Source organism: Carassius carassius, chromosome 35 (genome assembly GCF_963082965.1).
Source record: "Carassius carassius chromosome 35, fCarCar2.1, whole genome shotgun sequence".
Lineage (NCBI taxonomy): Eukaryota > Metazoa > Chordata > Actinopteri > Cypriniformes > Cyprinidae > Carassius > Carassius carassius.
This window is the reverse complement of record NC_081789.1, coordinates 18,622,033-18,644,862: the sequence shown is the minus strand read 5'-3', so window position 1 is coordinate 18,644,862 and position 22,830 is coordinate 18,622,033. Positions and strand designations below refer to the sequence as shown.

Sequence of the window (22,830 nt, the reverse complement as noted above, 5' to 3'; positions counted from 1 at the left end):
CGCTTTCGGCAGCACATGTTGGTAAACCACGTTGTGTCTTTAGAACCAAAATGGCTTCGTGCAGCGTTGAAGACGTGCTCGCTAAAGCCGAAAGAGACGAGGCTGAAAAACTAAAAGGTATTACAGTAAGCAAAGAGTTAGACCTTGAATTTGACCCGGGTAATTTGCTTGCGTTTGATAAGAACCGGGTAGATACTCGGGAATTTAAAGACGGCAAACGGGAAGACTTTCTCCGCTCACTGGCGAGAGATAACACTCAACTCCTCATCAACGAGGTATGGAAACTTCCAACAGAAAGAGTTGAAGAAGTCATCGTCGCCAAGCTACCAGAGCCAACCACTCTATTACCCAGAGAAAAGCCTGCTCCAAAACCAAAGCCTCCTACAAAATGGGAACAGTTTGCCAAACTGAAAGGCATTCAGAAGAAAAAGAAGACCAACTTGGTCTGGGATGAAGTCCATAAGGAATGGAAGAGGCGATGGGGATACAAACGTGCCAAAGATGACACCAAGGAATGGTTGATCGAGGTCCCAGAGAAAGCAGATCCCAATGAGGACCAGTTTGCTAAAAAGAATAAAGCCAAGAAAGAGCGAGTGGCCAGGAATGAGTACAACAGACTCAAGAACATCGCCAGAGCTCAGAAGATCAAGGTGCCAGGCATGGGACTCGCACCCACCCCTCAGCAGTCCAAAGTAGAGCTGGCACAGGCGGTCAATATCGCCAAGATCTCCACGGCCTCTGTTGGGAAATTCCAGGACAACCTGCCCAAGGAGAAGAAGCCTAAAAATACTGGGAAAAAGAGAAAGTTCCAGCCTCTTATTGGTGACTTTAGTAGTGAGAAACAGAAACAGCTGGATTTACTGAAAGTGATGGACAGTAAGAAGCCACGACTTGACATCACCAAAGCTGTGAATAAGCAAATGAGGGAAGAGGATATGGAAGCGAGGCAAAAGAATAAGAAAGACTTTGGAAAGAAGGGACAACGGGGAAAGATGTCTGGTAAAGGAAAAGGAAAGGCTGGTGGAAAGGGAAAGGGTCCTAAAGGCAAAGGACGGAAACCTCAAATGAAGCAAGGAAAGAGATAGAATCTTCAGCAGTGTGTGCTGCTTATATATATTGTAAAATCCTATATATATTGTATACGTGATGTTGACCTGTCATGTGTCTCATAGAGCCATAACTTTTAGTGCTGGTTTGATTCTGTACAATATGTGGTTGCACTCTGGTGTTCAGACTTTTACAGTGTTTATAAATAGCTTGGATGTAATGCTGGACTGAAAATAATTGGGATTTGTTTTTTACACAAATCTTTGATTTAATATTGACAACTGTTATTCACATAAGTGATTTCACAATAAATTCAAATCATCTCTGGTATGTCGTCTGTTCTTGGTTCAGATAGATTATATGTCATATTTTACTCAAAAAGAAAAGCTAAACTTTATATATATATATATATATATATATATATATATATACTACCATCAAACATTCCTTTATGTATAAATAATTAGCTTTTTTAATTAAATTATCTATTGCATTTGTTAATCTCTAGCCAGTTTTACATTATTCTATGCAGAATGGAATTAGTTTCAGGCTGTTGGTATTGAACAATGCTGGCATCTAGAGGTACATTTATGTAATACGTCTAAATATGTTTAGTTTATCTAGTTTTTCATTAACTGAAGAAGTTAAAAATCATAAATGTACTACAACAATGTTCTCTGCATGATTTGGCCATGTTATCTGAAACTACCCCTAAACATTTGTTTGGATTTGTCATTCTTGGTAGATTAGTTAAGTGTGTTACTATATGGAGTAATTTAATGTGAATGAAATGACCTTAAATACTCTCACCGATCCACTGAATGAGAAACAAGACACCATATGTTCAAAATATTGATGCGTCTGCAGAGTTGGTGGCTCTTTCTAAACAAATTAATAATCATTTCATGAATTGATGGATGGTGTTTGACCACAGGCACGATCTCGGATCAGCTGGGGGCTTTGGGAGGGGAAGTGCCCATCTGTTGACTGCTGTCGGGTTTGTTAAGCATCATTAATCAAACAATCACAATACAAATAGCCCACGCCAATGTACAGAAATATAGGGCACACTTTATGTCAAAATCAATTAGCAATGCTGTGCTGAGAATGCGAGGTGTTTACCGATACACCATGTGAGATTAGTATACAAATGTTGTAAAAGGCTCAAAACCACCAGTTGATGTTATATATTTGAAACGATCTATTTAGTACTCCACTCAAAATACAGTGTATCTCACAAACATGCTGAAAGCAACAGCTCATTTATTTAGTCATATATTTATATGGGCGGTTGGATTTTTTTATTACAAAGTAATCTTAATTGAAAATTTATTTCTGAGCTATCACATAAGTAATTAATCTATTAAATGTAATTAGATGGTGTTAACACAGCGAAGAGCAGAGACTCAGTGAGGGTGACGTCATTGGTATGGTGGTACGCGCGCGCGAGTTGAGTCATGATGAACATATGTGACCCTGGAGCACAAAACCAGTCATTAGGGTCATTTTTTTATTTACATTTTTTTAAATATATGTTTTGGAAAACTTATTTATTCATCTCTCAGATGAATAAATAAGCTTCTGCCTTTAAAGTTGTTCAAATGAATTCTTTGCAATGCATATTACTAATCAAAAATCAGTTTTGATATATTCACGGTAGGATACATCTTTAAAATATCTTCATGGAACATGATCTTTACTTAATATACTATAAATTTTTTGAAAAATCAATCATTTTGATATACACAATGTATTGTTGGCTATTGCTACAGTTGTGACTGGTTTTGTGGTCCAGGGTTGTATATAAGCTCAGATAGTGCCACAAAAGCAACATTTCATACACTATATTCTTTCTGCAGCACATTTTTTTATACAAAGTGGAGCATTTTAGGACAACACGAAAATAATCTGATTATCTTTGTGATTTAGCTTTTGTTTATGTTTCTAGAAGGATGAGTTCATGGCTGAGGCTTACAACAGCTTAAGTTCAAACCAGGCCGGGACTATAGTGATCCTGGGGGAGGGCATGGGGTGAGTCTGTCATCATACATAATGAGTCTGCAAATAACAGATCTTTACGCCCGTCGACCCCCACCGACACACACGGGCAGCTGCTCCCCCTCCCAGCATCACACTCCCTAAACAGGTGGCTCACTGCACATTAACTAACAATGCACACAGATAGAACACCAGGCCTGATCAATTCTTACACAATGAACCCTTACAAACAGTTGTGCTACTAAATATTACAATTAAAATAAATATTATAAATGGTAATGTTTTTCAGGATACTTGAATTAATATAAAAATTGAAAAGAACAGCATTTATTTATAAATAAATAAATAAATATATATATATATATATATATATAGCATCAAAAACTGTTTACAACATCGAACATAATAAGAAATGTTTCAAATAAGCATATAAGGATGATTTCTACAGGATCATGTGACAGTGAAGACTGGAGTAATGGCTTAGCCAGCTTTGCCTTACAGTAATATATATATATATATATTTAAATCTTAAGAAGTATTAAAAGATATTTAAAACATAAAATACATTATAATAGAAAACAATTATTTTAAATGTAAGAATGTTTTACTGTAAGTTACTGTTTTTACTATATTTTTAATCAAATAAATGCAGCTTTATAGAGACTTTTTTCAAAAACATTTAAACATCTTAATTATTCCAAACTTTTAAACGGTAGTATATAAACCGAGCAGGAAACATTTTTATATACAGTTCCTCATTCGATAGAAACTCTTTTCATGCCATTTCTCAGCCAATAAAACAATGCTGCCAGTGCAATTTCACACTTTTCACCAGCGTGAATTTCTGTGTGGTGACTCTCTGGGTTCGAGGGGCTTGTGGAGATCCTATTTGAGCAGTCAAGGTGTTGCAGATTAAACCTCGCTGTGGTCCTTTGATTGGTGATGGTCCCGGACCAGTGCTGAACAGCCTGTCACTTGTCTCCCCTCGTCAATGAGCTGGAATCTGGGTCATCGGGAATAAACAGGGCCTTTGTGCTTGTTGTTTCCTCTTTGTGTTCCCCAGCAGAGGCAGGCTACAAATCCCCTGGGAGGGACGAAATGGAGGAGGGCGCTTTCCTGGCGCTCAAGCGTGAGGCCCAGGCACACAGCTCTCCCAACTTGCTCCAGAGGATCTTGTCCAAGCACTAAAGGAATAGCCACTGCCAGGGGGCCACCAATGGGGCTTTTGATGCTGAATGAATGACTCTTCCTTTACAGAAGGCATAGGAGAAGTAGTACAGTAGCTGTTTTAGATTGGGTATTCGTATTCTTAACTAATTATCAACCCTGTGATACTATATTAGAGGAGACTGGAGGCACACATTTTCCTTCAGAATCTTATTTTCATATAAGGAGCATGTATTTATGTGCCAAAGGTAACATATTTTGCATTTGGACAGAATTAATCTTAATATTTAATATTTAATTAATTAAGTAGTCATAATATTACAAGCTGAAACAGTAGTTGAGGTAATTGTAACACTAGATGAAAAAATACTTAATATTAATAAAATCACACCTCAAAATAGTCAGTTTATTGCTCAATAATATTTTAATTATATTAATAATACTGTCAGATTGTAGTAATGTCATAATATACATATTTAAAACAAAGTTTAAGGGGTACATTATAATTTTTTTAATTAAGCAAAATACTAAATGGTAAAATCTAAATATTTAAATAATACTGCATTAATGTTTATTAAGGATTTAGTCTTTCAATTCAGGCAGATATTTTCAATGCATAAACAGTGTTATAATTGCACTTGATATCTCCTGGTCATGATAAATAATATTGTACAGCTACCAGTAACAGAAATACTTTGTAGTATTTTTAATTTGTTAATATTAATAACATTTTAATAACACTATGATTACATTTATTTTTATTTTTTCTGAAAACCAGGAAGATAATATAAATTTAGGTTTTAAATCGAAGTCATCAAAACTTTAGATAGCAATATTTCTTGTAAAACACACTCCAATAATCTTAATTTTTATAGTTTTATATATATATATATATATAAAATAGCTTCAATAATGTTATTCTAATAAACTCCTATTTCTATGCATTGGTTACTTTGTGAATTTATATATTGGCTAAAAAAAATATTTATTGGTGTAAGTAAAATTTAAGAGCTAAAAAAACAAACAAATTTTTTTACCCTTGTTGCTGTGTAGTGGCACAGAAAAAGTCGAATCAATAAACATGTCAAACTCGTCAACCACTAACATTTTAATGTAACAACAATAATTATCTTCCCATAGACCAGTCTGGCTGCTTTTCTAGAACAACCGCCAAATCCAATCCCTGTACTTTAGTTGGAAATAAAGTACTCATCATGCACGCCATATATTATAAGATTAACTTTTTGCTCTACTGTTTCCTTTGAATCAGATCAGCCCCAGTAACTGACTTCTCTCACTTTTTAGCTTAATAAGATGCCTTGGCCATCTGCTATGCTTGGCTTACTGGTCACAATGACTTCAGCTTTCTCCTGGACCCTTATGCAGGGCTCTTATGGAACCTTATTAACCCTAATCCACTGATGCAGTGACTGTTGATGTCATATTGATATGCTACTGCACTTCAGAACTTTTAAAACTGCTGACTTTATACATCTTCTTTGTATATATCTTACAATTGTGTTGTTATATCTCATAATTTTGTAATTCTGAATTCTCAGTATTGTTTATATCTTGTTTGTTTATATCTTGCAACTCTTACTTTTGCATTTTGTGTACATGTGATTTTGTGCACTAATATAAATTGAATGTACCAAACCACTTCTTGAAGGAAATATGCATGCTGTGATATAAACAGTTCATTTTGTCTATAATTCCAAGAAATAAAGTCAGAACTGTAAAATAAAAAGTCACAATAACCTTTTTTATCTTTTTATTTTGTGACAGAAACGGGCTTCCATACTAGGCTAAACTGTGTGTGCAGCAGAAACATTCATACTAACATTGTATATGAAGCGCAGCACACTATAGGCCTCTGTTTGAGATTGGTGTCAGCCAGGGCCCCTTTTGCTCTTGAAACTCAAAAATCACCCATCTAAATGAGCTTTTTATAGCTCAAGCTTCTACTGTATAGCTATGTGCCTGGCCAGCTCAGTGTCCAAACTCTCAGCAGTCAGCCAGTCATAACCAGTGGAAAGACTGACCTATATTAATAGGCACCTTTGGCAGTGGAGCACCACGCCTGGGTTTCCCGCCTGAACTGAGGGTGCCTGCCAGATGACTGGGTAAGTCACTGCTGCGATAGCCTACCATCTGCTGTCTACTGAACACAATGGCAGGCAATGTGCACACAGACCCAAGGGAGGGGCTTCATGGGATGGCTCTGTACAACATGCTGCACTGGGACACCTCTAAACACACACACACACACACACACACACACATGCAAAGTGTGCATGGTGCTTGTCCCACTCGTAAGATTATATCATTATTACAGGAAATCTAGGGAAAAGGTGGTGTGCATACAGGTTTTCATCAAATATTATGTTGTATTAACATTTGATGGACCTAGTTTGCCCAATTTTCTTTCATTATTTACTCGCCCTCATGTGGTTCCAAACCTGTATGATTTTTCTTTCCTCTTTAGAACATATAAGATATTTGACGAAATGTCTCTGTTCTTTTGTCCATACAGTGAATAACCAAATTGGCTTGGTAACCAACATTATTCATAAGAAAGTCAGGCAACAGTTTTGGAACGACATGAGAGTGAGTAAAATGTTAGAATTATCACTTTTGGGTAAACTATCCCTTTAAGTACACAAAAATTGCATAATTTTGCACAGGACATGACTTTAAAATTGCAAAACAGCCAGTGAGTCAGATGTTGATTCAGTAAACTGAGATTCAGTGAATTTCTTCAGTGAAGGATTCGCCAAGCAGAATTCCTAAGTTTGCTGGGCTTTTTGAGTGATTCATTAAAAGAACCAACTCAAAAGAGTTGTTTGTTCATGATTCAAATGAGATTGACTTAGCTGCATTATTGATTCACTAAAAAGAATCAGTTCATAAGAGTTGTTTACTTGCAAATCGGAACATTTTTGTTTTCGTCATTATTTATACATGTACTGTATACTCATTAATAATGATTTTTAAAGATCAGTATTCTCGATATAAATAAATTAATATAATATATAAATAAATTATAATATACAGTCATGTGAAAAAGTGTGAATCTACAATTTTCATAGTCATGAAAATAAAGAAAACTCTTTGAATGAGAAGGTGTGTCCAAACTTTTGGTCTGTACTATATATACAGGTCCTTTTCAAAAAATTAGCATATTGTGATAAAGTTCATTATTTCCATAATGTAATGATAAAAATTAAACTTTCATATATTTTAGATTCATTGCACACCAACTGAAATATTTCAGGTCTTTTATTGTTTTAATACTGATGATTGTGGCATACAGCTCATGAAAACCCAAAATGCCTATCTCAAAAAATTTGCATATTTCATCCGACCAATAAAAGAAAAGTGTTTTTAATACACAAAAAGGCAACCTTCAAATAATTATGTTCAGTTATGCACTCAATACTTGGTCGGGAATCCTTTTGCAGAAATGACTGCTTCAATGCGGCGTGGCATGGAGGCAATCAGCCTGTGGCACTGCTGAGGTGTTATGGAGGCCCAGGATGCTTCGATAGCGGCCTTAAGCTCATCCAGAGTGTTGGGTCTTGCGTCTCTCAACTTTCTCTTCACAATATCCCACAGATTCTCTATGGGGTTCAGGTCAGGAGAGTTGGCAGGCCAATTGAGCACAGTAATACCATGGTCAGTAAACCATTTACCAGTGGTTTTGGCACTGTGAGCAGGTGCCAGGTTGTGCTGAAAAATGAAATCGTCATCTCCATAAAGCTTTTCAGCAGATGGAAGCATGAAGTGCTCCAAAATCTCCTGATAGCTAGCTGCATTGACCCTGCCCTTGATAAAACACAGTGGACCAACACCAGCAGCTGACATGTCAACCCAAACCATCACTGACTGTGGGTACTTGACTCTGGCACCTTGATTTCCGAATGACATGCAAAATTTGTCCAAAAGTCCAGTGCTGCTTCTCTGTAGCCCAGGTCAGGGGCTTCTGCCGCTGTTTCTGGTTCAAAAGTGGCTTGACCTGGGGAATGCAGCACCTGTAGCCCATTTCCTGCACACGCCTGTGCACGGTGGCTCTGGATGTTTCTACTCCAGACTCAGTCCACTGCTTCCGCAGGTCCCCCAAGGTCTGGAATCGGTCCTTCTCCACAATCTTCCTCAGGGTCCGGTCACCTCTTCTCGTTGTGCAGCGTTTTTTGCCACACTTTTTCCTTCCCACAGACTTCCCACTGAGGTGCTTTGATACAGCACTCTGGGAACAGCCTATTCTTTCAGAAATTTCTTTCTGTGTCTTACCCTCTCGCTTGAGGGTGTCAATGATGGCCTTCTGGTCAGCAGTCAGGTCGGCAGTCTTACCCATGATTGCGGTTTTGAGTAATGAACCAGGCTGGGAGTTTTTAAAAGCCTCAGGAATCTTTTGCAGGTGTTTATAGTTAATTAGTTGATTCAGATGATTAGGTTAATAGCTCGTTTAGAGAACATTTTCATGATATGCTAATTTTTTGAGATAGGAATTTTGGGTTTTCATGAGCTGTATGCCAAAATCATCAGTAATAAAACAATAAAAGACCTGAAATATTTCAGTTGGTGTGCAATGAATCTAAAATATATGAAAGTTAAATTTTTATCATTACATTATGGAAAATAATTAACTTTATCACAATATGCTAATTTTTTTTAGAAGGACCTGTATATATATATATATGTATATGTATATATATATATATATATATATATATATATATATAAAATTAATCCATATGTTCCCAGTTCTTTTTCAGAACTTCTTGTTGCCTTTGTCTCTTCCTTGAAACATCCAAAATACATAAAGCCATCACAAATAGCACACATAACCATTATGGTAATTTTATAAGCCGGCTAGTACATGCAGAGTAATTTTTTTCTACTTGTAGACCAATAATCACATCAATCAAGACTTGGATTTCAACGTAAAGATTAAAATTCTTTCTAAATTTACACATCACTGTCAAAAAATACAACAGGTGTTTGTTTTCGGTTGAGCCAAAATGGATTCAGTAGCCATCAAGCACTCAGTGCACTGTACAAAAGCCAACCAATTTATCCCCAATGGGCCTTTGACATCTCTCAAGCCTGCATTGACCATCTGAAAAATACAATAGCAAAGTGTTCTCCAAATTTGAAAGAAATATATAAGAGCACATGTGTTATAGGCTTGTAATGGCCGTCAGCAGCAGAAGGCATGTCAGTGGGGCCTTGCGCCCCTCTATTCAGGGGAAATTGAGTGAATGGGCCTGCAAAACCAACAGACATACAGAACAATAGAGCCAAAAGACATTATTTCATGGGCGAGTGGGCCTCTTTAAAGACAGCAGCTGACCTGTGGAGAGCTGTGTTGTTCAGGGAGGGTGTGAGTCCACAGACCCCAAGGGCAGAGATTGCAGCACCCCACGGCCCAGTGACAGCAGATAGCATCAACTCAAGAGACCTCAACTTCCATTACCGCTGTAAACACCTGGCTTTCAGAAGAGAACAGTACTCTGCAAGGTCTTTCGCAGTGTGACATGAGAGAGTAGGTGATTATTAGCCAAAAAATTAGGTCTTAGGAAGGATGGAAGAGGTGTCAATCAAAAAGCTAAATACTGTTTGAATCAGTTTCGGAATAATCCATAACCTCTAAAGAAAAATACATAAGTGGCACATTTTAAAGAGCATATTTTTATTTTTAGGTATGTGAATGACAGCATGGCTATTGGTGAGTTGGTTGTAATATCAAAAAAGCAGGTTATTATTGTTCAGCGGAAAACAATGTCAAATACGTAACACTGCATGAGAAAATTGTATGTCAGTTGAAGTGCACTGCTGGTTTTCATGCATGTCCGCTTGCTACATATTCTTGCTTCCCTCAAGTCTACAGAAAAAAGGAAATCCCAACAAACAAGACAAACACTTTGACAGTAAAATGAAGATGACCAAGACATAATAAACAGTTATCTACAATGTTACATGAGCCATTATAAATGAATCTCAGTAACACAGATGCGTTGAGGGACACAATATGTAGTGTTTCTTTGAATACAGATGGTGTTTTTGCATTCCAATATCTGGGTAACATTTAGCAAAAATAAACTTTTTACAACTTTTTTTATAATGATAAAACCCAATATGTAACGCTAATACTGCCGAATTCTTTAACATCAGGGTTTTTCTTTTCCTCAGACTAACTTATCATTGTGAATAACCTGAAACTATTTTACATGGGCTCTTCTCATGTTAATAAAATAATAAAACAAGACATTTAATTCAACATTTCACCTCATATGAGAGCAAAGCAATTGTCCTACACTTCCTTCAAACCATTGTGCTTATGTCAATTCCTGCTGTAACTCAGTAGCAGCGAGCAAATCCTTACAAACATTTGTTCCAGAGCAAGAAAGTGGGAGAAAGAAACTAAGTTTACACCATTTTCCCTTTCGGATGACGTCTTGACATGTCAGTGTTAATGAAATGTTTAAATACATTCAGCCACCAATAAAAATCCCCACATACAACAAAATGTAAACACTACAGAGGGCATAAAACAATAGATAATAATGACAAACCAACAATAATGCAATATTTGAAAAAAGTGCAATTTCCCCATATTTTGGAGGCTGAATGCTGTTTGCTCCTACTTTTATGGTCAACCAATTGGTGTAAAGAGGACGGAACCTTACTGTACAGGCCAAGAAATTAGTGGCAGTGTTATTGAAATGAGAAATATGTAATGGAAGGTAGTCAAATCTTTAACAGAAAAGAAATATAATTAGATTTTCTTTATATCTTTGAAATAAATAAATTAGTTAAGATTTAATAAATAGAACCTACAGCTCTAAACGAACAAATCTCACCTACGTATCTGTTCTTGGAACGTGTTATTTATAATGCAACATGCGCATTAATATAAGTACCAAACATGATTTTGGCTAAACTGAGAACATTTTCATAAGCAGCGAAGATGCTGGATTTAGACTTCAGTTGCAAACATGCAAGTCAGCGATTTTACGCCTCTTTAACAACCTTCACTTTAGAGCAAAAAAATACAAATAAAATGTTCGAGGTACCTTCCAGTAAACGTTAACTTAGCAGATTCATGCTATACAATACATTCAGTGAGTGTCTTACTCTTAAAAAATAAAATAAAATAAAATAATCGGGGTGGAACCTTTGTTACGTTTGGAGCGGAAACGATTACGTTGTAAGTGCTATCCAGTTACTCCTCACCCTAGCAAACAACCACAGTAGTGCAACACTGCCAGTGCTCCCCAATCCTTAACACCAGTCTCTAAAATCCTCTAAAAAGAGCTTAAAACTATCTGAAAATATCAGTTTTATGATTTTTTCCTTTAAAAAAAAGCAGCCCTTAAGAATCAGCACACTGTCTACAGCTAAAATTTTTAAAAACCATTAGCTAAATTCTGAAAATCTAGTGCTATTTGTATTTTGACTACATATTATGACTACATTTCCATACAAGTTTTTTTTTAATCCTAAGCGATACGTTGTTATGTCAGTAGGTGTTAAGCAAACATTATAGTAAGTGTTTCTGTTTCCTACACCAGATTGTCTGAGAGGTTTAATGTCGGTGTGATAGAGGAAAAGAGGAGGGTTGCTGTAGTGCAGTAGTGATGTTTAAAGGACGAGAGCTCTGGAAATGCAGGCGGTAGGGTTGGTGTTTAAGTAACGCCTGGCCTGCTCAGTCATGATCAGCTGATCCTCCGTTTTCCCAAAAACCACCGCCTCCCACTCACTGTTGGCCTGTTGGATATGAAAATATTTGAGTTTGACCAAGTAAGCTGGGAAAAATCAAGCTGGGAAAAAATTAAATATCAATATTAGATATATATATATATATATTTATTTATATACATAAAGTTTCCTTAGTAACTAACTGAAGTACTAAATTACTAAAACTAAACTGAAAACTGAAAAATAAAGTAAAAGCTCATTTAAAAATATGAAACATTCAGTTTCTAAAAATTCTTTTTTATTTCAGTTAACGAGTCAATTATGCGTTTCTGCAAGCACAATGAATATAAATAAGTGAATGTCATATCAGATGCTTTTCTTCTTTGCTCTGATGCTAACAGAACAACTGAGTGAATTACCGGAGCGGGTGTTTGGTATGGTGGGCCCCTTTGGGTCATGTTTTTTCTCTTGTCCTGTGGGCTAAGCGAGCGGACTATTGAAAAAGATTCCTTCAGTGATCCAGGAGAGCAACAGTTCTCCTCTCTCTCCGTCAATGGCATCATGAGCATTGATCTGGTCAGTAGGTTGTTACTATGAGACTAAAAGAGGGGCGAAGATGTCGCGTGAAGAGGAGAAACAAAAGCAAACTCAAAAAGTTAAAAACACTAATGGTGCATCATAAGTTTGTAAATTAGGATAATGGGCTTACCTCTTCATTGCTGTTAATCTGCTGTTGGGGAAACAGCTGTACATTTAAACAGTCTTTTTCCCAGCTGTCCAATACCAAAGACTTTCTCACTTTCCTTGCAGGAGCTTCCATCAGCTGTGAACCCCAAATAAAACAGTTTAAAAATAAAAACTAATGTTAATAAAAAAAAAAAAAAAAAAACTAGTGTTAACTAGTTTAAAAGTTAACATTCGATAAAAGCATTTGAACATTTAAACTAACCCCATTTGCATGATTGTGAGACCAGAACAGACGTAAGAAAGTGGCCGGTACCTCATAAGATCTGAACTGAGGTTGGTTCTGCACTTGTGTGAAGATGTCAGCCCCAGTTTCCTCTTTCAGAACTTCTCTGATGTCCTCCTCAAGAAGTGCCAGTGGTTGGGGCTGAACACACCAACATAATATATGAAAAGGCAAATGAATGAGTGAAGCACCAGATAAAGCTAATAGATAAATGCTAATAGTTTAATTTGGGGGTGGAGTGAGGCATTTTTTTTTAAATATATAATTTTCTCACCTAAATGTTTGATCATGCAGTGCATTTTTACAATGGGGAAAGTGCTGCACAATAGTTTACACACAGCACAATCCTGATTTGTAAGCTGTATGTGAGGCGGCCTTAAGGCCAAAGTATACTGTGTCCATCCAAGTTACGCGGTTGTCCGCGTGACAAAATTTTCATAATCAGAAGTGTTCGCACACCGTCCGCAGGCAGCCCAATTTTTGTGACTGCGTGGATGGCTCGAGAGCAGCGCAGACTGTTTTACAATATATATATAAATATATATACACACACATAAATAAATATATTACTATAGGCCTCTTAATAATGACACACATCAAAGGTTTTTCCATTTGGACTTACCACCATTCTTAACGGGCCGTGCATCTTCTCCTGGGCAGCAAGGGCATTTTTGAAAGGAGTGGGTGTTCTTGGAGTGTGGACTATAATATTCTTATGGAGTTTTGGGGTCCTAAAACTGTGAAGACAAAAACAGTATTAGTCATTTCTGGATTCTGAGATTTTATGCTCGATATTCTTAAGACAGCAGAAGTGAAGAATGATGCCTGACCCGGTGTTCTCCTTCTGGTGTTTTGGTGTGGTCTCTCTCTGGTGGGGTGTGTTGAGGAGGCATTTCTGTCCACACACTGGAGTGGATGTAAGAGCAGGATTGTCGAGGCTCAAGGGCTCACCACCAGAGACATTGAAGAACTAAATGGGAAAAAAAGGTTTGAATGAATCCAGACAATTCTGTGGTCTAAAAGGTGTTTTGTTAGAAATCTAGCCATACCTGAGAGGGTGAGAATGGCAGGCCTTTGACAGGGGTGTTTTTTGGTGAGTTCCCACTGTTGTCTATGTAAGCACAGCTCCTTTCATCTGCAGGTGACTGATCTCCTCTCTCTCTTCTCTTCTTTCTCATGATGGACAGTGGTGGAGAGCTGAATCTGTTCATGCAGGTGTTAGAGAGAGCCACAGACTTGCCCTGGTTCACCGCGGCACACTGCCTGCTCATCGCTGGGACAGCGGGAGCATTTATTGGATAGGCCAGGCTTTCTGTGCACCTCACCAGGGTCGTACAAACATCAGTGGGGTTAGTGGCCTTCGGAGAGGGGCCTCCCTCAGTGAGATCAAAGCTGGTCACATCACTCCAGGCCAAAGGATCCTGAAGCATCAAAACATTTTCCTCACTTTTCATTAGTGGCAAGTAAAAATATGCATCTTTGATATCATTTTACTAAACTGAACTAAATTACTAAATTTATAATACAGAGTAAATTATGCTTGGCATATAATGAAGTAAATTATATGTAACCAATATTGAGGTACATATACTTTACAGAATGCGTTCAGAAATGCTGTAAAAAGGGAACTGAGAAAAATAGAAAACATGAAATCTATAACTTAAAATATAACTTCAAACCTCACCTAAATAAATACAGCTTTTTAAAGTTTTGATTAGGAGGGTGTGCCACTTGCAAGACCAAAAGCAAATAATTTTTTTTTTTTTACCTATCATTTATGGATGCACAATATAGGTACAGTCTTATATCAGTTATTGGCTAAAATACTTCTTTTTTTAAATCGATCAGTATTGGTTGATATTGATATTTAATTGTGCATGTCCCCTATTTTTTATCATCCAATGGACACCTAAAGTTTTTTTTATTTAATATCACTGTTAATCTGTCTCAAACTATATATAATATTTGAGTTTTTGATATTTTAGATTGAATTTATTTAGACAAAATATAACAGTATTTTAATATCGTCCATTTCTCGGTTTTTAGTAATCAATATTTAACTTACTGGTTATATTGTATGTATTATATTGTCTTGGCAAGAATTTTAATAACATCTAGAATTAATCATTCTGATTAAAATATTAATGCAATATTATTATTCAACATGTATACATTACAGAAATATTCTGATATATTTTTATTGCAAAATAATGAAACTATACTATAATATTATCCATATTTTACTATCTATATTATATATAGATAATACATTATCTATATTATAGATAATGTACAATCCATATTATATTCGATTTTTGTAATTCTCTGCTTACCGAGTCAATAAGCTCCATGGTTTCTGCAAACTCTGGGATGGTCTCTAGAGTGGACAGCACAGCACTGGCCTCAGCAGCCAGGAACTTGCTGGGAGAGACAGGCAGAGGCATCCCAGCAGGCCGGCCCTGCTCTAAACGACACACCTCGACCCCTCTGTCCTCCATACTCTCTGTGGTGGTGACAGTATCATCAGGAAGGCTGTCCGACCAGCTGGAGTAGCTCTCTGGATTCTTTATAGGATCAAACCATTGAGGTCAGTGAGAAGAAATTATGATTATTAAAAAACCATGATAAAATTGAAGTGATGTGGAAGGGAGAGTTAAGACACATCCGAGCCAATAAACCTACACTACTTCACTTATAATATGTGAATTTCATATTACTTTGTGACCATATGTGATCCTGGACCACAAAAGCAGTGATAAGTAGCATGTGTTTATTTGTAGCAATAGCCAACAATACATTATATGCGTCAAAATTACATATTAAAAAAATATATATACCAAAAATTAGAATATTAAGCAAAGATCATGTCCCATGAAGATACTTTGTACATTTCCTATCATACATATATCAAAACTTATGTTTTGATTAGTAATATGCATTGCTAAGAACTCTATTTCGAAAACTTAAAGGCGTTTTTTCCTCAATATTAAAATTTTATGCACCCTCAGATACCAGCTTTTCAGTAACTCGATCAAATATTGTCCTATCCTAACAAATATTATTCATCTTTCAGATGATGTGTAAATCTCAATTTCAATAAACTGACCCTTGTAAACATTTATGATATTAACCGAAAAAAAAAGCATAAAAGCAATATAATCTCTATAGTAATGATACACTGCATTCTTGTTGACAAATGACAAGGAAATGGTGAAGAATTATTTAAAGCCATTCATTTTCACCTAAGTTGATAATATTATTTATAATGATAGGATCAATTATAATATGCAGAAAAGAATACAGTATGTATTGTCAATATAATTTTCATATAACTTAATGATGAATATGTTACAATTAATTGATAAGTGCAAAAAAAAATATATATATATAAAAATTAAAAAAACATGCTTTCATGCCTGAAAGCGGTCACTAGCGGTCGTTTTAGTTAATAAAACTAAGGGTGGGTGTGAGGCAGGGAGGCAGTGAATGCGGGGAGGATTTACTAAGCAGCACAGCTAGAAATGAGGGTATGGGGGAGTAAGATGGGAATAAAGGGAGGCGATGGGACCTATAGCGCACTATTCTACGAGCACACACGGTGTTTCTTACACGAGGGCCCGACTGTCTTCTGACTTCATTCTCAGCTGACATTAGCAACAGCTCTAGCTCCTTAATTCTTTTCTCTTTGTCTGGGTCATCATGGCATGGCTGTGAGGAAGAAGAACCAGGAGGAAGAGGCGGAAAGAGAGACCGAGACACACAGTTTACTGACAATTTCACAAGACTTTTATGAGGTCCTGAATTTCACCAAGCAAAACCACTCAGGATTCAGCTGCTTTTTAGGACTTTGATATTACATTCAATTTGTTAATTAGCCAAACACTATTTTATAATCCATATAAATTCGTAAAACTGCACTGGTGAAATCCATATAAGGAGCAGTTTAACACCACACCAAACCACACACATGCAGATTAAACAATTATACACAAACATATGAGATTGATTTTTGTTTTAATTAATAGAGAAGACAAACAGACTTCAGAAAGCAGGAAGTTCAGAGATATAGAGGAGACTGAAGCATGCCGTGAGAACTGCACCATGGGACTTACCGACATAAAGCTAGAGATCTCAACACTGATGTTTTCAATACACTGGCCACTTTGTGAACCATACGGATATCTGGGTGGCTGCTAATCAAAAACAATATGAAAGCTTGTATGTTAGACACTTCACATTTGATGTGTATAATATTAAACATAAATACAAATTAATTCAAAAATTATTGTTAGGTTAATGTCATATCAAAATTCAATACTATTTTGTCTAAAAATAATTATCCAAAAAAAAAAACTAAAGAAAACCTAAAATGATCACCTGTGTTTGGCCGCTCATGATCATCTGATTCTGGTTATGTTGATATTCCACAGATGGACTGGATTTGGGGCGTTTCTTCTGGTCAGGGTCACTGCTGTAGCTCTTGCTGCCCTCCTGCAAGTAACCCTCATGTTCCACTTTCCTGCGCATGGTGGAGTTCCAATGATTCTTAATGGAGTTGTCTGTCCTATAAAAGTCCAGTAAAGTAAAGGTCATTCTCTGGCCTACACACACACTGGTATTCTTCTATATTCTCGGTTTTGAGTTCAAATAGATCTTTTTACCGTCCAGGAAGCAGCTTTGAGATCTCAGCCCAGCGGTTGCCCAGACGTGTATGTGCTTCATAGATAATACGATCCTCTTCCTGGGTCCAGGAGGATTTTTTCACTTCTGGGTTGAGGTGATTGTGCCAGCGCTCTCGGCACTGCTTGCCTATGCGGCCCTGTAAGTGCTTGGCAATCACTGACCACCGTTTGGGCCCATACTTGTGAACCAGCTCAATCACCTGTTGAGATGTGAAACATGATGAACAAATGATCAGAACATAAGTGAGACTGGAGTAATGGACGCTAAATGCTGTTCTGGTGAGCATAAGAGGCTTCTTTTAAAAAGTCTTACTGACCCAAAAAACAGTATTTTATGTACAACTTTTAAATTTATATTAACATTATAAGCCGAATAGGGCAAAAAGTGTTTTTTGTGTGTGTTTAGAACAATGCCAGTTCTTCTGGAATGTTGTCATGCAACTTCCAAACAGTGTGTTGTAGGATACTGCAACAAAAGCTTTCAGTTCTTCTGGTGGTAGAGGAGGAGTACAATGATGTTTGCACTCTAAAACATAAAAACAGGACTATGAGGTCATCACACCCCACCCAAACGCGTCATCTTTCGCCATTTATTCATCCATCTCTGTCTTCCTCTGAGGACATAGAACACCCGGCTCGTCTTACCCTCTGATCCTCCTCTTTTGTCCAGGGTCCTTTCACCAGCTCTGGGTTGAGCACCTTTTGCCAACGGTGCTGACATTGACCATCTGTCCTTGTCTGTCAAAGTGCAACAAAATCCCACATCAACACCTGCAGCTAGTACACATACACCTACAATAACAACACCTTTACTAACTCACAGGCATGTCACTAATAATAAAACATACATTTAATAAGAGTACTGCTGAAAGTCTATCTAGTCTTTCCTTTGCAATAGTGTTTTTCAGTCTAAAGATAGAACTTAATATGATGGTTTATAGTAAAATGGTATAGTATGGTACAGTATAGTAACACTTTATTTAATTTGAATACGCATGTGAAATAATAAAAAAAAAAAATCACTTCACAGCTACACTACAATATTCCAGCCACATTTTAAAAATGCTTTTAAAGTAATGATCAAGCATTTGATTCAGCAAGTTACTTACTGGGAAATAATTGGCGATTGATTTCCAAGCATCAGCTCCCTGTTGCTCAACAAGCTTCTTTAGCTTCTCATCCTGCGCACGAAAGAGATATCATGAGATTTTTTTTCACCTCAGACACAACTTACAGGCTGTGAGAGCAGAACTAAAAGCACTTGGCAATTCCCCACCCTTTCCTGTTTCATCACAGAAACCTAAAACGTTTCCCATTTGAAACTTAAAATATCATAGACTGCCATTCAAAAGTTTGCAGTCAGTAAGATTTGTGAAATGTTTCTGAAAGAAGTCCCTAATCCTTTAACAAGGTTGCATTTATTTGATCAAAAATACAGTAATATGTTTGTGGAAACCATGATACATTTTATATTCAGGATTCTTTGATAAAAGGAAAGTTCAAAAGAACAACATTTATTTGAAATAGTAATATTTTGTAACAAAATAAATGTATTTACTGTCAATTTTAGGCTATTTAATGCATCCTAGCTGAATAAAAGTACTAATTTCTCAATATATAAATATTACTATTATATGTGAAATAATTAGAATTAAAATATAAATGCATGTATATAATACCTCATCCCGGGACCATTTAATTTTGCACAGGGTCTTTTTGGAATTCTTGGGGTCTCTGCTGTCAGGGTCCGTAGAATGACGTTCATCATCCTCATCTTCACTGCAGTCATAAAACACATACAAAGAATACAGAAAAGGAAGAGTCAAACACAGTTTTGTGTTTGGTCTAATTTTCTCACAGAAGCCATTACTCTCAAACTGTCTGTCTGACACAAACCGTTGAGCAGACAAGCATGATCACTCATCTGTAGATACAAGATGCAAACAGTTTAGAAAAGCAGCCAGCTCGTTAAACAGGACATGCCTGAGAGTAATTACTCTGCAAGCTGGCAATGCAAGCCACAAAAGTGAATTCAAGCATTATTCAACTTATTTCAGTGCATTAGTTTGCATTTCAATTTATTTGAATATTATTTTTTTCCATTATCCAAAAACACACACAAAAAACACATTCAAGTCGTTTCCACAGATGTAAATTAAAGTGACAATCACAATGCCAAAGACTTCAGTCTATAGGAATGCCTTGTTGCCTGGTAACATTTCACCAATGCAATGAGATGGACAGTATTTAATCAACACCATGCACCGGGTAGTTAAGTCTCCCTGGGATACCAGAGCGCAAACTTAATGGAAAACCATTTATCCGATGCTAATAGTGACTATCAACATAAACCAAGCTCAAGCCTTATTTGCTGCAGAGCTGAAAGATTCTCTAAAAGAGCAAGGAAGGAAGTCCAATCATTAAAGAAATTTGCAACAGCACATTTTTCCAGAATGCCTTGATGCAAAGTCTAAAGTTATGAGGAAAAGTGTTTAAGTGTTGTTTTAGGCCGAAGTCCAACTTTGACTAAAGCGGTACAAATATGGAAGTCCAAAATCCTTCTTGCTGCCAGTCTGCATGTTTATCATTGAAACATTGGCTGGCTCTCAGTATTACAAGCCACTCGATGAATGAAGTGTTTCATTTAAGAAGCATGCTTCAGTATGATCTCCACCCTCAAGGAAGGGGTGAGGTGATGAACAAGCCTGCTATACTTCAGAGGTGATTTGCTTGCTTTATTCAGTCAGGAGACAGGCCAAAGTAATGCTCGGCCAATGGAAGCGATCAAACAGGATCTGGACAAACTACAATCATAGTCCATCAGATTAAGGCCTGCAGCTGGTCTCCCTTTTGAAATAACATTCAGATATCTTCCATCAGTATGTGACACACAGATTTATCAACCCCTGATTTAACAAAGAGAGGACAAGAGAGACTCACACAAACATGTTGGGTTTCCATGTTTTATGGGGTCTTTCCATAGAAATAATTATTTTTATACTGTAAAAACTGCATATTCTATCCCATAACACTAAGCCTACCCCTAAAAATAATTCTCACAGAAAACTGCAAGTTTACATTAAAAAGAAAAAAAAAATCATGATTTAGCATGATTTATAAGGGCCTTTCCTAATGGGGTCTGAAATGTTTCCTGATGGGAAACACACATTAAAATCTTCATTCATCCAAAAATACCATTACGTTTCTTTTTAGGTACAACAACTAAGCAGTACATCACCTTCCTCCCTCAACGTCATCATTTGGAAAATCTAACTAGATGTGAATAAATGCTTGTGTGCCAAACATTACACACAAGATGAATGTACTTACTACTTTATTACAACTCTAATACACATTAAAGTAAAGTCTAATACTTATTGTTTACCTCTAAATATGCAAATCTGTTTGATCAATTTTTAACATTGTTAATAATGTATTACATATTAATTTAACTTCTAATGACTATATAATATAGGAAATGCTTTCCTTCCTTAATCCCTCCAAATCAAACTGAATTATAGGCTTTATACCTAGAGTGTAAATGTATAACAAATGTGTACATTTATACAAAGAGTAAGATACAACTTATTACATATTCACGGTCTGCTTTAATATCCTTTGTTAAACATAAATGTTGATTGTCTAATAATGTATTTATTATGTAATAATGACCTATAAAGGCAGCAGGACGCAACTGTCATCTAATACCATAATCCACTTGCACCTTCTCTTATTTCTGTTTAGTGAACACTATCACATGTAAATAAATTAAAAACTTTTTTAGTAATTTTTTTTTTTTACAATATTTTTTTATTATAAATTTTCAGACAAATTTTACTTCAGATATTATAAAATAACCGGTTAGCATGCTAGTTCACTTCAGCTGTACTGTTCGATAGGGAACAGCTAGGCTAACTACTAGCATTCAGGCTAACACAATAAACTAATCTTAAACATTTGAAACTGTTTGATAAATGACATTTGGTATGAGGAAACATGTTTGTATATATAACAATATATAATTTTTTTTATAATGCTTGAGTCAGTCTTTGAATCATGATCAACCTTGTGGATCAGCAGGTGCTACATGTGATCCGTCACTTACTGTCATATCATTTTTATACAGTTAAATATCACAAATTATTAACATAAATATTTAAGTATTGATATTTTGAGCTTTACTGTTGCCATAGCGACACAAATAACTCATCTTGGAGACTCCAGATATAAACAATCTAACGTTATACGATCTCCTGATGTTGTGTAAATTGGGCATCAACATAAGATCTGTACATTTACACAGAATCCATAACACCACAATTATTCTGCTTATTTAAATGTTGATTTTGATTAAGTTTACAAGGCACTGAATAAGATTGATCATCTCACCTGCGAGACTTCATGTTGGCCATGACAACTGTGTTCAAGTCCAGCTCGTTTCAAAGGGAAGTGTCTTTAAAACATCCAATATTGCAATTATTTTCGAAGTGTAGCAGTTCTTGTTGAAAACACACAGCTGACATTTATCCACACGTGCTACTGTCACACATGTATCTGTTTTCCGTGAAAAGCTTCAGATCCGTGCAATCACATCCCCGAGAGCAATTTTGCAATAAATACGACAAAACGTCCTTCCACAATGCTTGTTATTAAATAAGGAAAACCAAAAAAGATTACTTCCAATGCGATCTCAAAATGGTGAAGGTAGAACATATATTGCTATAACTCTGTGTTAGTCTTGCGCACCTTGAACGCACACACACCCCTCTGTACTGTCACTCTGGACTGTGTTCTCAGCGTGTGTGAGTTTTCCAATCGTTCTGTATCATTTTTTTGTCCATCCCGCCGAATCTGCGCACAGCCTTCTTCCGGTAACGGGTTTGAATCCGCGCACGCGGCCTCGTCGCTGATTGGTGTAAAAAGGTGGGCGGAGCACCTTTTTACGCCCTTTTTATTTGCATACAGCTAGTGATAGTGTGGGACAAGTGTGAGATTACTTTACCGCTTAACCTTTTCATGTTTAAATAATACAATTAAAGGTATTTTGTGGAGAAGAATGTAATTTTTTCGCAGGTTCTGAATATTGTAATTTACAGCACTGCTTAGGAAAAAAAAAATCTTAAACGTATCACAGGCTTTCTAATTATGAAAGTCCATGCTGCCCTCTTGCGGATATTTTGTGAGTTTTTTTGTCTTTGGAAAATGTACATGAGTATATCTGTTTTGTTTGAAATAAAGTGTATTTGTTAAAAACAGACAAATTAT

General features: G+C 36.4%; 2 protein-coding genes across 3 annotated transcripts; one reads left to right on the top strand and one right to left on the bottom strand.

The window, feature by feature from the left end:
- Nucleotides 1–6: 6 nt before the first annotated feature.
- rrs1 (ribosome biogenesis regulator 1 homolog) lies at nucleotides 7–1,375 on the top strand. Its single transcript, XM_059524735.1, has one exon. The coding sequence runs from the start codon at nucleotides 51–53 to the stop codon at nucleotides 1,083–1,085; it is 1,035 nt and encodes a 344-aa protein (XP_059380718.1). The 5' UTR covers nucleotides 7–50; the 3' UTR covers nucleotides 1,086–1,375.
- An 8,512-nt stretch (nucleotides 1,376–9,887) lies between these two features.
- Nucleotides 9,888–22,425, bottom strand: mybl1 (v-myb avian myeloblastosis viral oncogene homolog-like 1). 2 transcript variants are annotated; one of them, XM_059524733.1, is made up of 16 exons: nucleotides 21,955–22,425; nucleotides 19,245–19,344; nucleotides 18,675–18,746; nucleotides 18,211–18,303; nucleotides 17,545–17,765; nucleotides 17,261–17,447; nucleotides 16,996–17,073; nucleotides 16,493–16,591; nucleotides 15,217–15,447; nucleotides 13,933–14,304; nucleotides 13,714–13,853; nucleotides 13,506–13,620; nucleotides 12,914–13,024; nucleotides 12,623–12,736; nucleotides 12,333–12,512; nucleotides 9,888–11,982 (listed from the first exon to the last, which is right to left on the bottom strand). In XM_059524733.1, exons 1-16 carry the CDS (start codon nucleotides 21,975–21,977, stop codon nucleotides 11,857–11,859), a joined length of 2,262 nt encoding a protein of 753 aa, XP_059380716.1. In that variant the 5' UTR covers nucleotides 21,978–22,425; the 3' UTR covers nucleotides 9,888–11,856. The 2 variants fall into 2 exon arrangements, with proteins under 2 accessions (XP_059380716.1, XP_059380717.1); XM_059524734.1 differs by lacking the exon at nucleotides 16,493–16,591 and having other exon boundaries at nucleotides 21,955–22,422.
- Nucleotides 22,426–22,830: the final 405 nt, after the last annotated feature.

Bases quoted from the DNA above. Each gene is read 5' to 3' on its own strand.
- rrs1 (XM_059524735.1), top strand. From the start codon at position 51: ATGGCTTCGTGCAGCGTTGAAGACGTGCTCGCTAAAGCCGAAAGAGAC.
- mybl1 (XM_059524733.1), bottom strand. From the start codon at position 21,977: ATGGCCAACATGAAGTCTCGCAG. The intron at 19,345-21,954 runs GTGAGATGATCA...TTATGACTGCAG, and splicing joins GCCAACATGAAGTCTCGCAG to TGAAGATGAGGATGATGAAC. The intron at 11,983-12,332 runs GTAATTCACTCA...CATATCCAACAG, and splicing joins CATACCAAACACCCGCTCCG to GCCAACAGTGAGTGGGAGGC.